At 39.6% G+C, this 16,705-nt stretch overlaps 1 protein-coding gene across 1 annotated transcript in view; it reads left to right on the top strand.

The window, feature by feature from the left end:
- The window catches only part of LOC124612796 (probable cytochrome P450 303a1), a 139,324-nt gene that overhangs the window by 70,367 nt on the left and 52,252 nt on the right, over positions 1–16,705 (top strand). Inside the window, exons 4-5 of the mRNA XM_047141199.1 lie at positions 10,171–10,448; positions 12,006–12,149. Of these exons, the coding sequence (XP_046997155.1) occupies positions 10,171–10,448; positions 12,006–12,149 (422 nt within the window). The remainder of the gene's footprint in view (positions 1–10,170; positions 10,449–12,005; positions 12,150–16,705) is intronic.

The following is a 16,705-nucleotide window of genomic DNA, read 5'->3' as shown; positions in this document are numbered from 1 at the left end:
TCAATTTTAATCTGAATATGGTATGCCAATGTTAACGTAATAAAAAATTCGGTAATTCAGTACAATTATTATATAGATGCGATAAATCACTTTAACGGGGGCCAAATGAACAATTAAAGTCAATATAATTCCAGTAAACATGCAAAAGTAAGAACAAATTATTGTAGGGGCCTGTATAGACATCGCGCATCTGCTAGATGCCCACGAAATACGTAATTTTGTTTTGAAGCTGACAGCCAATGAGAAAATAGGTGTAGTTTTCAAGCAGTAATGGCGGACAGCATCAGCTGGTAATATACGTAATTTTATGGTAGCTAATTTTACTACACAAAAAATAAAATATGTACTCCCTCCAAAAGAAGTTACAAACAAACATTAAAATAAAACTATAATGAGCAGCAAAATGTTTGAGAAGAATTTTGAAAGAAAATTATTATTTGAACTTTAATTTGGCGGGTTTTCAACAGTCAACAAGACGAAATAATAGAAAGAATATTTATTGGGACTAAACAAAACTGAGATATTGTGACAGTATTTTTAAAATAGTTAATTTAACCGCAATTGTCTTTAATTTTGAAATGAGAGAGAGCGTAATATATATATTTTTTAATGTCTTAACTGTTGCTGCAGGCAGGGCGTTGACGTCAGCGGTGGTCCGCGCGCACGATGTGTGAAGTGAATCCTGGTTCGTGGCATTGAAGATAATGATGCATCCTCCTGTTTCATTAATATTCCAGTTATGGCGGTGGTCCACGTCTCCGCTGTAGTCGAATCAGCTGGCAGCACTGGCGCGATAATAATAGTTTCAGTATGTGCGTTGTCGTTACGCGCACGACGCTTTATTATTAAAAGTTTATTAATCACGCGGTGCGGGTAGGTCGGAATTATGCAATGTCTTTAGTATTTACGATATATATCCGGTTAATGCCAATACTTCGCACAGTTCTTTCACCGTGTTGCCACAGGAAAACAGTCACATGTGTTTATCACTATAACAGTCCGTTAAACATCAGTTCAATTTACGTCGTCGTCTTTAAGACAGTTGGACGATATAAAAAATGTTTCTTGATCAAATCACAGTACTGTTCTTTTAATTAACATTTTGGTTTGTTCCACTTTCACAGTTAGTGTCTCCACACGACAATGGTGTCTGATTCATGGCTAATTGTCACAAGTTCACACAGTTTGTAAAATCGTCACCACAAACACTCAATATACTTTTCAGGTTTTACTGTTCACCTAATAATACACGATCTCCTATTAACACAGCGGACGCACTGTAATTAATTGTTCCTCCACGTATCACCGTCTTTCACGCCGAACTTTTTCGCGTTTTTCCACCCGCGAACCGGCCGCGTACCACAACAACTCGCACGCTCTCTATCGAAGTCGTTCGCTCTCTCTCTGACCCAGTACTTCCCCTAGCCTAACCAAAGATTTACAAAGCATATAAAACCAGAACGTTCATATTCGTACAACATAAAATATAAAACAGTAGCAAAATGAATGAAGAAACAATGTGACGTATTAACAAATAAACAATAGTTGAAATAAATGATACATACTTACTATGACAAGGACATGCACAAAAGAAAGAAAAAAAATCATCGATTTTCGGGGAAAGCAATGTCTTTACAAAATATGTGTGAAATCTTATGGGACTTAACTGCTAAGGTCATCAGTCCCTAAGCTTACATACTACTTAACCTAAATTATCCTAGGGACAAACACACACACCCATGCCCGAAGGAGGACTCGAACCTCTGCGGGGACCAGTCGCACATTCTATGACTGCAGCGCCTGAGACTGCTCGGCTAATCCCGCGAGGCTCTACAGTACTAATGTGTGTTAAAATGAACTCATTCTGATATTACTGAAAATAACATCATAGTAAAATTCTGATTCTTGCAACAAAAGATACTGTGTTTATAAGAATTAGCACAGAGCTATGAAGTATGCACCTAGAGAGAGCTGACCAGTATCTGCAACCAATCCCAGCCCCAGCAAAAAGTACAGGAAGTGGAAAAATAATATGAACGCTTGACATATAGACAATATTTATTTATTAATAAGGAGTCGGACCACCATTGGCTTTGAGAAAAGCTGTAATTCTTCGTGCAATGGATTTGCAGTGTCTTAAGTCTCCAACAGAATGCTCTCCCATTCTTGTACCGAAACATCCGCCAATTGGTTGAACGATATTGGAGCTGGATACCTGCTCCTCACTCTCCAACTTAAAACACTCGATAACGATTCAACGATGTTGAGAACCGCCGATTATGCTGATCAGGGAAGTTGTTTGACGATATCGTGATGCTCCGTAAACCTTGTCTGGATCTCTTTGGCTGTTTGTATGGACACGTTATCATCTTGGAATACTGCAGTTTTTGACGGCAATATGCTAGTCATAGCAAGCACTTCAGTGTCGAGAACGTGGAGATATTCATTTATAGTAATCCGGCCAGTGAGGGTAATGCTACGGTCATCTGATTACCACAAGAAAGCCACCCAAGTCGTAACAGAACCTCTGCCATGCTTGACTGTAGGAAGCAGGCATGCCAGATCGTAGGCTTCTTTTGGTTTTCTCCATACATAATCCAACAGTTTGTAAGAAACAGCGTAAACGATGATTCATTGTACCTTACTACATTCTTCCACTCATAAAAGGTTTCTTCTTTCGCAGCTTTGCGCTGGGTTCGTTATTAAGCACTTTGCAATTGTAGCGCTTCCCTGAAAGTTAGCCTTCCGAAACTCCCGCCAAACTGCTTTTGTTGACAAAAACTCTTGCTGTGGAAGTTTTATGCTGTCTATTCATAATCGTTTTTAATGCTCGTCGGTCTCCGTCAGTTTACTTCGGCTTTTGCCCACTATTCCTCTTCACCGTCGATGTTCTGCAATGTTTTACATATACTGTCATTACTGCGTATCCTGTCACCCTCGAAACGTTAAACTATTCGCCCGTTTTCGTCACTAATGCTCCTGCTAACCAACGAGTTACAATTTTTGGAAATATGAGAGATCAGGCGTTTCACCGATCAGTTGTATTAACTGTCGCAGAACAATGCATGTAATACAGTGAAATATTATCTCTAGGATCTGTCACGTCATCTATGCCTTGCAGCCACGTCACAGTATTTACACGTATGCAGTGGTGCTAGCTTGCAACAATATGTAGAGTGTGCACAGAATAACATAACCGGTAGACGCATAATCGGCAGGTCACGTATGGGATATGAGGAAATGGTTGGAGTTCCAGGCAGGCGCTGTGTCACCTCTGCTTTGGTTAGTATCTAAAAAGAATTCCGCAGAAAATGCAACAAAAGCAATGATTTATTTTCGCCTGGCTTGTTAACCATTTGCAGCTTTCAGAGAAGCATCATGAGTGGCGAATTATGAGTAAAATCTACATATTTCTCTTATTGCCATGTTAAAATTTGCTTCTTTTGCCAAAATGCAGCGGGGATAACACACTGTCACCTCATTAACATGTTGTGCAGACGCAATCGCGAGAGAATTCTGAAACAGTTGTTTAAACTGAGGATCCGAGGAAAAGTAAGGCCAAGAGCTTACGAAAAAGCACAGCTTCGGCAAAAAAAAAAAAAAAAAAAAAAAAAAAAAAAAAAAAAAAAAAAAAAAAATTACGTGTAATGTCTGTAATTATGTTACTCCAAAACTCATAGCATTTCTCATTTAACCAGCTGTCGATGACCCTTAAAAATCACATTTTCTCATCGAAAAAGCCATTTAGTGAAATACAATAGATAATGAAGTTTTGAATAATAACGATATGGCAAAATACTTTGCTTGCTATCATTTGCCAAAATCACATTTCGATATTTCAAAGCGTTTATGAAATATGAGGAATGATATGGATACCTCACACTGGCTGTACAGCTGGTACGCGCGATCGAAAATTAGTGCGCTACATTAGATAAATTTTCTCGAGATTGGTGACAGATTGAGACCTCCAACCAAGTCCAAAGAAAAATTCAATATTTTAGCTATATTTCGTACACAGATATTATGTAATATGCACCAAACGCAAAATCATAGCGACCCCTATATTTCATTGCAAACTTTTTCGAATATCGCGCAGTGTCTTACTTACATGCAAACATCATAGTAATTATAATCATTAACGAAGCGATAGGCACATTATCACGAAGCTGAAGTATGATGCTATAAGTCATGCAAAACGAAATTTTTTTTACAGGATCGTTTTTGTAAAATTGTTTGAGAAAGGTTGCCGGGCATGCGCCTCGATTCTGTCGTCACCACCGACCGGCCGAAGGTGGGCAAACACTGTCGGCCTCTCCTTCCGAACAAACAAACGAACTCGCCCAGCGTTTTGGACGTAAACTGGTCGCTGCGCGTCGGCCAACGTATTCCCCGCGGATTCCGTTATAATGCATCGTGTTCTTGTCACGTTGTTCACTCCTGTGGCGAGGTGCGAAAGCAAGGTTGGCATCTCGCAACGAAACCAAAGAGAGTATGCTCGTTGCATGTCGCACCGACGAATGAGAAACACCAGCGCAGGGACGCTTCCTCACCACACCACCTCAATGACTTGTCTACTTACGACTGAGCAGAGGAACGCTCACCCCAGTTCGCAGTTCACGATCAAGACAACAACGTCTGAGATAGGCCACCAGTCTATTAAATGTCTGTGTTGCTGTTGTTGTGGTCTTCAGTCCTGAGACTGGTTTGATGCAGCTCTCCATGCTACCCTATCCTGGGCAAGCTTCTTCATCTCCCAGTACTTACTGCGACCTACGTCCTTCTGAATCTGCTTAGTGTATTCATCTCTTGGTCTCCCTCTACGATTTTTACCCTCCACGCTGCCCTCCAATGCTAAATTTGTGATCCCTTGATGCCTCAGAACGTATCCTACCAAACTGATCCCTTCTTCTTGTCAAGTTGTGCCACAAATTCCTCTTCTCCCCAATTCTATTCAATACCTCCTCATTAGATACGTGATCTACCCAACTAATCTTCAGCATTCTTCTGCAGCACCACATTTCTAAAGCTTCTATTCTCTTCTTGTCTAAACTATTTATCGTCCATGTTTCACTTTCATACATGGCTACACTCCATACGAATACTTTCAGAAATAACTTCCCGACACTTAAATCAATACTCGACGTTAACAAATTTCTCTTCTTCAGAAATGCTTTCCTTGCCTTTGCCAGTCTACATTTTATATCTTCTATACTTCGACCAACATCAGTTATTTTGCTCCCCAAATAGCAAAACTCCTTTGCTACTTTAAGCGTCTCTTTTCCTAATCTAATTCCCGCAACATCACCCGCTTTAATTCGACTACATTCCATTATCGTCGTTTTCCTTTTGTTGATGTTCGTCTTATATTGTCCTTTCAAGACACTGTCCATTCCGTTCAACTGCTCTTCCAAGTCCTTTGCTGTCTCTGACAGAATTACAATGTCATTGGCGAACCTCAAAGTTTTTATTTCTTCTCCATGGACTTTAATACCTACTCCGAATTTTTCTTTTGTTTCCTTTACTGCTTGCTCAATATATAGATTGAATAACATCAGGGAGAGGCTACAACCCTGTCTCACTCCCTTCCCAACCACTGCTTCCCTATCATGCCCCTCGACTCCTATAACTACCATCTGGTTTCTGTACAAATTGTAAATAGCCTTTCGAGCCCTGTATTTTATTCCTTCCACCTTTAGAATTTGAAAGATAGTATTCCAGTCAACATTGTCAAAAGCTTTCTCTAAGTCTACAAATGCTAGAAACGTAGGTTTGCCTTTCCTTAATCTTTCTTCTAAGATAAATCGTAAGGTCAGTATTGCCTCACGTGCTCCAATATTTCTACAGAATCCAAACTGATCTTCCCCGAGGTCGGCTTCTACCAGTTTTTCCATTCGTCTGTAAAGAATTTGTGTTAGTATTTTGCAGCTGTGACTTATTAAACTGATAGTTCAGTAATTTTCACATCTGTCAACGCCTGCTTTCTTTGGGATTGGAATTATTATATTCTTCTTGAAGTCTGAGGGTATTTCGCCTGTCTCATACATCTTGCTCACCAGATAGTAGAGTTTTGTCAGGACTGGCTCTCCCAAGGCTGTCAGTAGTTCTAATGGAATGTTGTCTACTTCCGGGGCCTTGTTTCGACTCAGGTCTTTCAGTGCTCTGTCAAACTCTTCACGCAGTATCGTATCTCCCATTTCATCTTCATCTACATCCTCTTCCATTTCCATAATATTGTCCTCAAGTGCAATGCCCTTGTATAGCCCCTCTATATACTCTTTCCACCTTTCTGCTTTCCCTTCTTTGCGTAGAACTGGGTTTCCATCTGAGCTCTTGATATTCATGCAAGTGGTTCTCTTTTCTCCAAAGGTCTCTTTAATTTTCCTGTAGGCAGTATCTGTCTTACCCCTAGTGAGAAAGCCTCTACATCCTCACATTTGTCCTCTAGCCATCCCTGCTTATCCATTTTGCACTTCCTGTCGATCTCATTTTTGAGACGTTTGTATTCCTTTCTGCCTGCTTCATTCACTGCATTTTTATATTTTCTCCTTTCATCAAATAAATTCAATATTTCTTCCGTTACCCAAGGATTTCTACTAGCCCTCGTCTTTTTACCTATTTTATCCTCTGCTGCCTTCACTACTTCATCCCTCAGAGCTACCCATTCTCCTTCTACTGTATTTCTTTCCCCCATTCGTGCCAGTTGTTCCGTTACGCTCTCCCTGAAACTCTCTACAACCTCTGGTTTAGTCAGTTTATCCAGGGCCCATCTCCTTAAATTCCCACCTTTTTGCAGTTTCTTCAGTTTTAATCTACAGTTCATAACCAATAGATTGTGGTCAGAGTCCACATCTGCCCCTGGAAATGTCTTACAATTTAAAACCTGGTTCCTAAATCTCTGTCTTACCATTGTATAATCTATCTGATACCTACTAGTATCTCCAGGATTCTTAAATGTCTTAGGCAGAACATTAATGTGAATATTATATCAGCTATTCCCAGTGGCAGATACAGCAAAACCTCAAGGAGGGGGGCGCTAGAGATATCTTGAGCTACCTTTACATTTACAGTAATAAAAAATAATCGAGTCACATGCAAAGTTTAATCCTCGAATAAACACTTTATTCACACTGAAAAATGCAACGCTAGTACACCTAGCACCAAAACACACACCGTCACACTCCGCATATTTCAGTGTGCTACACTGTTAGATTTAAAAAAAAGCCTTCGACTCAGTCACACATGAAATAATGCTAAAAAAACTAGAACGTTATGGTATTGTACATAAACCATTACCATTTTTTCAATCATACTTAAGCAACAGGGTGCAATTAGTAAAGACAAACTATCGAAAGTCAACACCCATGAAAGTATAGCGAGGAATTCCACAAGACTCAGTGCTTGGCCCTTTCCTGCTCATTGTTTACATCAATGACTTCTCAAATTATATGCCATGCAACAATGTACTGTATGCTGATGATATGACTGTTGATGGCTGGAAACATGTTGCCTGGTTGGATGAGTCTCATTTCAAATTGTATTGAGTGGATGGATGTGTACAGATATGGAGACGGCCTCATGAATCCAAGGACCCCGCATGTCAAGAGGGGACTGTTCAAGCTGGTGGAGGCTCTGTAATAGTGTGGGACATGTGCAGTTGGAGTGGTATGGACCCTGATACATCTAGATATGACTCTGACAGGTGACACGTACATAAGCATCCTGTCTGAGCACCTGCATCCATTCATGTCCATTGTGCATTCCGATGACTTGGGCAATTCCCAGTACAATGTGACTCCCTACACGCCCAGAATTGCTACAGAATGGTTCCAGAAATACTCTTCTGAGTTTAAACACTTCCACTGGCCACCAAAAATCACCAGACATGAACATTATTGAGCATATTTGGGATGCCATATTTGGAATGTCTTGCAACATGCTGCTCAGAAGAGATCTCCACCCACTTATATTCTTACAGATTTATGGACAGCTCTGCAGGATTCATGGTGTCAATTCCCTCCAGCACTACTTCATATATTAGTCGAGTCCGTGCCACTTTGTGTTTCGTCACTTCTACAGGCTCGTGGGGGCCCTATTCCATATTAAGCAGGTGTACCAGTTTCTCTAACTCTTCAGTGTATAAAAAAATGTGAGATGCCAATCCAGAGCCTGACAACTGTATACAAGAATGCGATAATGCTACCCTAGCGTGGAGGGTCATCACAATGTATGGATGACCTTGATACAGTTTTAAGTAGAAGTAAGACATGTATTTTGATAAAATAATACACACAATCCAGAGTTAGGTTCTCAGTCCAGCACATGTGATGTTACTCAAAACACATACTAATGAAGGAAATTCACTTTAATGTCAACCAGGTCCACTTTACATCAGGAATGTAACTGGCTGTTTAAATAGTAAAAATGTATTATGATCAAATGTTAAGCATTGAAACCACTGGATAAATGGCAGGGGCTCAAAGATTAGCAGATGTACTTATCGAAGGACCCTGACAAATCAGTTGTGTTGGGCATTGCCTTCCACAGAGTGATGATGAGATATGAGCAGTATCTCCACTGACTGCATCTTTTACCATTTCTCTCTAACATGTGTTCAGTCTCCTCCAAAGCAGTGAATTGCACGTATGTCGAAAGCAGTAAATTTTACAGAGCTGACACTGCCAGAGAGAACAATCAAAAAAATGGTTAAATGTAGGATAAATGATTTTAAAAATTAGATAAACACTGAGCAATGGGTGCTACACTAAGTCAAGCAGATAAAATATATGCTATCCATATTGTGTACAGAGCCACTTTTGTCCTCTCTCAGCAAACTTCTTGTGATTTTATCTATAGTAATGTCAATATTCTATGCACAGGTACCACTTTTTGATTCTGGAATCATACCACTTTACATTGCATCTAAATATTTTTATGTTTCCAACACATATGACTTGTAACTCTCACACATTGGGAAAGAATACCCTAACAGTCGGAATAAAATAACATGACTATTTCCTCACACACACAGAACTAGTGCGAGTATGTGAGTTCCACCTTGTCACCATGTCTCTCTAGAAAACAACTACTTTCCATTCTTAAATCATATGTTGTGTCATTACTTCTCTTATATCTAGTTATTACAACCCCTGTCTACCAATGACTCCACCTGTATAATGATTTTTTTAAATTTCTGAGTGTTTGTGTGTCACCCATGAGTCTACTTCCATCCCTAAATAACAAACGCCATATATTTTTTCCAAGGGAGCTGTGAGGTCTCTTAACCTTTAGCACAGATCTAGCACTCATTTTCTGGGAACCAGATAGTGCTGTGATTCTAGTAGTTCTCCCTTCCTTGGTACAGACTTGTAGCTTTCTAGGAAAGTATCCTCCAGGCACTTTGATCTAGTGCTTCTGTCACAAAAAATTTCAGCTACTTCCTAAGTATAAATACAGATATGCTGTATGATTATGTCATACCCATATATTACCAAATTTTTGACATTTATTGACTCTTCCACATTTTTCCATATTTTCTGATTTTTTTTTTGCATATTCTATATGTAAATGTACAAGTGTATATACGCTCTTACTGGTTGCATTATCTGGTGTGGGTTGGTATTTTTTTACCATCCAAGTGTGATACATGGTCCCAAACCAGCCCACATTTCTGGTGAGACAATAGCAAAGACCTTCATCCCCACATGAACAGCATTATTTGGTTGCCCTCTCCGACATCGCTATAGACAAGGGCTGGCAATCTGCATCTGTTTTGTTCCAAGAATTGTCCAAGTTGTGTGGTTCCCAGCATCATTATACAATAAGCTACCATCCTGCCAGGTAATAAAACAAGGTAATGGCACTGTAGTGGCAGAACATGCTATACAGTTCATCCCATCAACTGTTTCAAGAACGTGTCATAACTTCCAAGTTTTAACTAGTGACCAAGCACAGATATGTTTTCTTGCAATGCTTGTGGCACAGAAAATGTCTCATTTTCAAATTATTTCCATAACAATTCTATCAAGTGACACAAAACTGCAACATAGTCTGTTTCTTATACAAACTGCAATGCTTTCATGACACCTTCTTACCTTAAGTGGTAGAAAAATATGGCATAACATACAATTAGATTTCATCATGTGACTACTTGGAACTGATACTTTGTTTCAGGAGTGTTGTTGACAGATGAGGAGTTCTGGCAGGAGCAGCGGCGCTTTGTTCTGCGTCACTTGCGTGAATTTGGCTTTGGGCGGCGCACCATGGCTGAGTTGGTTGAGGCAGAGGCTGGTGAACTGGTGGCTGCTATGCGGTCCCGCGTGGGCTCTCAGGAAACAGGAGCAGTTGTTGCCATGCATGACGTCTTTGGTGTCTACGTACTTAACACACTGTGGTCCATGCTTGCTGGGATTCGATATAGTGCTGACGATCTTGAACTTAAGCGTCTGCAGGTCAGTGTCTCATCTTCAGTACTGACTATTGTTAGTCTTACAAAAGAATTTGAGTTTTGATTAAGGTTTTATGAGGACAAGGTAAAAATTTGTTTCCTGGCACAAAGAGAGCTTTGAATTTTGCACCTATTATGTTGGCACATGTTGCACAATAATGTCAGATTAGTGTCATCTTCATTTATGGAAGATTTCTGATTATACAGCTTTTCAGAGTAGTTGTCTTATATATGTGTCTTTATTGTGTAAGTGTTTGTTATAGGGAGTTTGTTTCATAGTTACAGAATGGATGGTGGTATCTGAATTCTAATATTATTATGGAGAGCCTTCATGGTTGTGAAACAGAAAAAGTAACACATTAACAGGCAGAAGCAGCCATTCTAATTTTCACTCATTTCAGTGAATTTCATTCCCATAACACAGCTGAAAACATGTAAAGTATTCTCACAAGGGAAGTAAGAAGCTTTCCAGCAGAAAACCCTTTCACTTTAGCTATGAAATCTTCACAGGTTATCAGCCAAGTGGTGTCGTCTTCTAGTCGCAACATTTCAATGGACTGAATATCCATCATCTTCAGGTGAAAATGATGGATACGCAGTCCATTGACATGTTGTGACTAGAAGATGACGCCACTCAGCTGATAACCCGTGAAGATATTATAGCTGAAATACGCCAAGAAAGCCTGCAGTCGCATCTTTCACTTGAGTTTGAATATATACCATTTGTCACCAGTAGCCTTCAACACTTGTAGAAGCCCATTGAAATTCTACCACAGACAGCTACAACTTATTTTAATAGTACTTGAAGGTGAGCTTGCAACACAAAGATTCAACGATTGTGTCCCTATCTTATGTTTTCTGCATGGACATCAAAGTTCCTTTTCAACAACTTCATCCTGCAGAGGCAAATCCAAGAGGGTTGGGGGGGGGGGGGGGAAGTTTTGGAGCTGCAGCCCTCCCTCCCTCCCCCCCCCCCCTCCACAGAATTATATCTGTTTCTTGTTAGCAAAAAACCCATTGCAACAGACCTTTCCTCTGGAGAATTTGGAGACAGCATGATGATAGAACATTTCTATGGACTCAGTTCACCTGCCCCTCTCCCTCCAGACAAAAGTCCTGGATTTGGCTGTGTCATCTTGTAAACTGCAAGACTCATATAAGTAAGTAAAGCAAATGCACTGCAAAGCCAGAATTCTCAAATTATTAAACAAATGCCTCTATGAGGTTCATAAATTAACATCACATAGTGAGCTCATTTTAGTGCTTAAAATTCTGTTTCTTCTTGAACTATATGCTTCGTTAGTCACTGTCCTCACCCATCCAGCCCCTTCCTTGTTCCCATTCCAGAACCACACAGCTGTCATTGCACCACTACGGTAGTCAGGGAAAGATTTTAGCTCACCTAAGATGTGATGGCTTATGTCTCTATTAGTAATGAAAAATTCTGAAATGAAATGTCTAGGTCTGTTATTGTATTTCATTACTTCGTGTTTCTGAATAAGTGAGTACAATCTACATTTCATCAATAAAAATGACTTATGCTGACATCACATTGTTGCAGGGACTTCTGACAGAGCTGTTTGCTAATATTGACATGGTGGGTTGCCTGTTCAGCCAGTTCCCAATGCTGCGATTCATTGCTCCTGAACTCTCTGGCTACAAGCAATTTATTTATATTCATCAAAAAGTATGGGAATTCCTCAAGGTTTGTTCTAAGAACTGTTACTTATATGGAAGTTAAATTACATATTTCTATTTGATTTATTATGACATGGTATTACACTTTGCTTATATTGAGTTGAAAGCTTTCTTGCCCACAACATTTTGCATTCATAGAAAAATGTATTGCACAAATTTTATGTTGGTCCATGTTACAAACATTTGGCATTCAACCAATTATGATACAAAAAAATTATATAACCCATTCTATCACATATACAGGTGGTATTGAGAAGCAGGCACACATATAGGAAATGTCAAATGGCAACTGAGGCCTATGTGTGTGTGTGTGTGTGTGTGTGTGTGTGTTTAGTTTTTATCTCTGTAGTGCAATGTACAGAACTCTGACATGATCAATAAGGAAAATATTTATTCCTTCACACATTTTGGCTTCACTTGTTTCATGATTTTATTACTGTAAATGGCTATAGTGCAGTAGCTTTCATTACTAGCACTTACAATGGCACCAATGCTACTACGTTGTGTAAATTACATTATACAGTGTGGACGTCTCCCAAGCACAGAATACACAGTCCCAAAGGGCACCTGGTGTTTGTGAGGAATTGTGTGGCCAGTCACATCTTGTGGGTTTTCACCTGATCCCATTTATTCTTAATTATATGCCTCTGCTGAGCAATTGAGGGGTGTGAATTCAGATGCTCAGAAAACGAAGCCAGACTGATTTATTGCTATCAGTGGGCAAACAGTCTTATTGGAACTGTATCACATTAGTGGCTATCATACCTTTACACAGCTCTCTTGTTCCTGAAGTAAGAAATTGCCTCTAAAGACAGATGCACTAATAATCGATCAACCATATAGAATGGAGAAGACAAGGGGAAACCATCCCATGAAAGATCCCTGGGAATATCCTTAGTATTATCATTATGGTTATGAGTGAGCTTGAAGCAAAATGTTCTGGATATAGTCCTCAGTTTGGAGCTCTGAGGTGGAATGTTTTGAGTGGTGTAACAAGGATCTAGACACTAGGATATGCACGGACAGTGGCAAGAAAGGGGAGAAACACACAATGTCATCCAGTAATGAAAAAGACGAAGATATGTATCATGGACGTAAGTGAGAAGAGATGGCTTAACTCTAACTGTTGTGACATAGATGAACACAGAGTGTATGACGTGTAACATCCAACAGAGAATTTTGTTATGGAGTAGGTGTGATAGGGCATAAATCAGTGGCCTAATGCATTGCTAATTTATTACCAGTATCTGGAAGGATATTGGTATTTCAAATTAGTGCTAAACTGGCACAGATAAGTACAAGTATATGCCCCTACTAATCAGCATAGTGATGAAATGAAAGAATTCTGTTTTCAGATTTCAGACAGCCAGACCACAATCATTCAAGTGAAGTTTTCAGGATAAAATTGAAAAGAATAAAAAAGAAAGTGAAAACAAAATATGATCTACGAAAATTGAAAGAACTACCAGGTAAAAGGGATGTGAAAGTCAAACTAAACCAAATTTTCAGAGCACCATCTGATGTTGTAAAGGTGGAAGAAACGATTATTAATTTATTTCAAAGAGTCAAAACCATCAAGATAGAAATGGTGTAGACTGAAACAAGGGAAAGGAAATCATGGATGAATGCCAAAATACTACAACTATGCATCAAAGAAAAAACTGCAAAGCAAACAGGAGTGAGTACAGAAGGCTGAATAAAATTATACAGGGAAAAATCACAGAAGCAAAAAGGAAGAACTGAAACAAAAATGCTCAGAGATCAAAACTTTACAAGTTCAATATGGCCACTCCAGTGTATATAAGAAAGTAAAAGAAATGTATGGTAACTTCTGTACAAAAGCTGCATTTTAAGGGCAATGTAAGATTGGAAAACAGCAGGACCAGGTGGCATGCATTCTGAATTCCTTAAGTTGTATGATGAAGAACAAATATAATGGTTGACAAAACTAATCAACATAATTTATAACTTGGATATTGTACATCAAAAGGCTTTCATTAGAATTTATGATGTTAAAAAAAAGGACAGAAAAAAGAGGAGCTAAGAATATTGTGGTCTCAGAACAATACGTTTGATGGGGCCTCTCCTGAAAATATTTCTAAAAATTACTCACAAAAAAATCTACAAGGTTTGTGAAAAACAAATGGCACCAAAGCAGTTTAGTTTCAGAAATACTGCTAATGCTTGAGAAGCTCTGCTCTGCATACAAATCTCAGTTCAGAGGCATGGAGACATGGAATATAATGTCTATGCCTGTTTTATTGATTATAAAAAAGCTTTCAATAGCGTACAACGTGACAAGATGGTTAAGGTGCTTAAAACAGTGGAATAGATGACAAAGACCTGCAAACCATAATTATATCTCCATTGGATCAATATGCTGCTGTAAGAAAATGTAAATCTGATGCATTCAAGATATGTTGAGGAGTGAAATGGGGCTGCATTTTGTCAAAGAAGGAACTGTCTTGAATGCAGAGAAGCTGAATAATATCCGCTATGATGATATTTGTTGACATCTTTAAATAGTATTCAACATCTCCTACTCTGAATCAAGAAAAGTAACGAGTGTTAGGCCTAGAAATCATCATAAATAAAACAAAATTAATGGCAAGAATGACGTATCAAATTGTAATCTAAACATTAATGGTAAACTTATTGAACAAGTAAACAAATATCCATGTATCAGCAGACATCAGCACACAGTGACAACAAGCTGTCAGCTGATTTGTTCAGCACAGCTGTCAAAAGAGTTCATGCTTTGGTCTCCAAGAGCACTGTGATTAAATTTCTCTTTGCTGCAGTGCAAAGCTCTGTGAGTGGTTTTGTTCTGATAAAAGCTTCACTTTTCATTTCATTACATGTTTGAATTGTTCTGCATGTAAAATGATGACCTGGTTTATTCTAAATAAAGTTCTTTCATGATACACCAGAATTAATATTTTCTATCTGTAACTGGCTGAGTAACAATCATGTTGTATTCAGTTCAGAGGGCTGTAAACTAGTCTTGTGACAGTAGTGACCCTGACGTGATTCAGCCAGTGAGAATAGAGCATGATACAGCAGAATTATGACCAATTTTTTATGAGTCAAGAAGTTTTTAGAGATGGTAGATGCACACCCTGTATCAAAGATTACAGGGTGACTATGCCAGGCCACACAATCGAGCATTATGATTTTCTCAAGTCAATATGTTTTTCTCTGTGTTGGAGTAATAGCAAGCTCCACAAAATTCATACTTGTGGTCGGCCAATTAGACCATCTTTAATGCCACAGAAGTACAAGAGATAATAACCAAACTTCTGAAGGCAGAAGAATATGAGAAGTGCGAGACACAATTGATCCACAGATTGTGAGCTTCTCAGAAAGAGTGAGTGAGGCAACAATTTATGCAGGAGGACATCAGGGACAGAAAGCCATCTCAGGACATCCAACATCTGCACAGTACGGTTGACACGTGCATGGTACTAGATACACTGTTGCACACACTGTGGAGCAGTTGACTGCCAAGTCGAGTAAAAGCCATTATAGCGTCCCTCACAAAGATGTTACTAGACACCATAGTGTGCCTGACAGATAGAATCCAGGACCAGGTCACACCATCCTGATGCATTTTGACAGAGGCAGCATGCAGCAGAGCATAGATGGTGATCTGTGCAGATTACACTTGCCACACAAACAAGATTGAAGCACTAAGCAAACAGATCGATGAGCTGTTCTCTGACTGAAATGCTGGAGGACGCTTTTGTAGGAAATCCTGAAGTTGTTCCTCTATGAACTCTCCACCAGTGGGTGGCACAGCACAGCATGACATTTTCTGGTATCATAGAAAGTTCAGACACCATGTGCACAAATGCACTTAACCGTGTGCTTTACCAAACAGCAATGGCAGTCGGAAGTAGGTGCACCCAATTGTCAGTCACTGTCTTTGGGCTTCTTCATAACTGACCAGAAGACAGGATGAAAGTTTCTAGTGGGCACAGGATCTGATTGATTTATTTTCCCACAGACCCTGCTACATAAATATTGGCCACTGATGTTTTTCCACCTCTCTGCTGCCGATAACTCATCTGTAGCAACCTACAGCATGTAACACACAGAACTGGATTTAGGATTATGCCACATCTTTACTTGGGACTTTACTGTAGCAAATGTGACCCATAATGTGAGCTGACTTTCTAGCAACGTATTGTCTGCTGCTAGACATCGCCAACGCACATTTCATCAACAGCATCAGCGGCCTATCTGCTGCTAGGTTTCGACGCAGCACAGCGGTGGGTAATGCCAAATTTGTCCACTCAGCAGGCAGTGGATATGCCAGGCTATTGAAGCAGTTCCCAGGTATCACATGACTTCCAGGCAAATCCGAAAAAGGTACATCACAGCACTGTGCACTACGCCAACACCACTTTCAGCCCACCAATTTCATATGGGCCAAGATGCTTTGCTCCAGATTTTTATGCTATTGCCAAAGCATAGTTCAATGTAATGTTGAATGAAGATATCATATACCCCTCCAGTATTCCATGGTTGTTGCCTCTACACTTGGCGCCAAAAAATTGGGGT

The sequence above is a fragment of the Schistocerca americana genome, chromosome 4 (genome assembly GCF_021461395.2).
Source record: "Schistocerca americana isolate TAMUIC-IGC-003095 chromosome 4, iqSchAmer2.1, whole genome shotgun sequence".
NCBI lineage: Eukaryota > Metazoa > Arthropoda > Insecta > Orthoptera > Acrididae > Schistocerca > Schistocerca americana.
The sequence above is the reverse complement of the archived record's forward strand: the minus strand, read 5'-3'. Positions and strand labels throughout refer to the sequence as shown.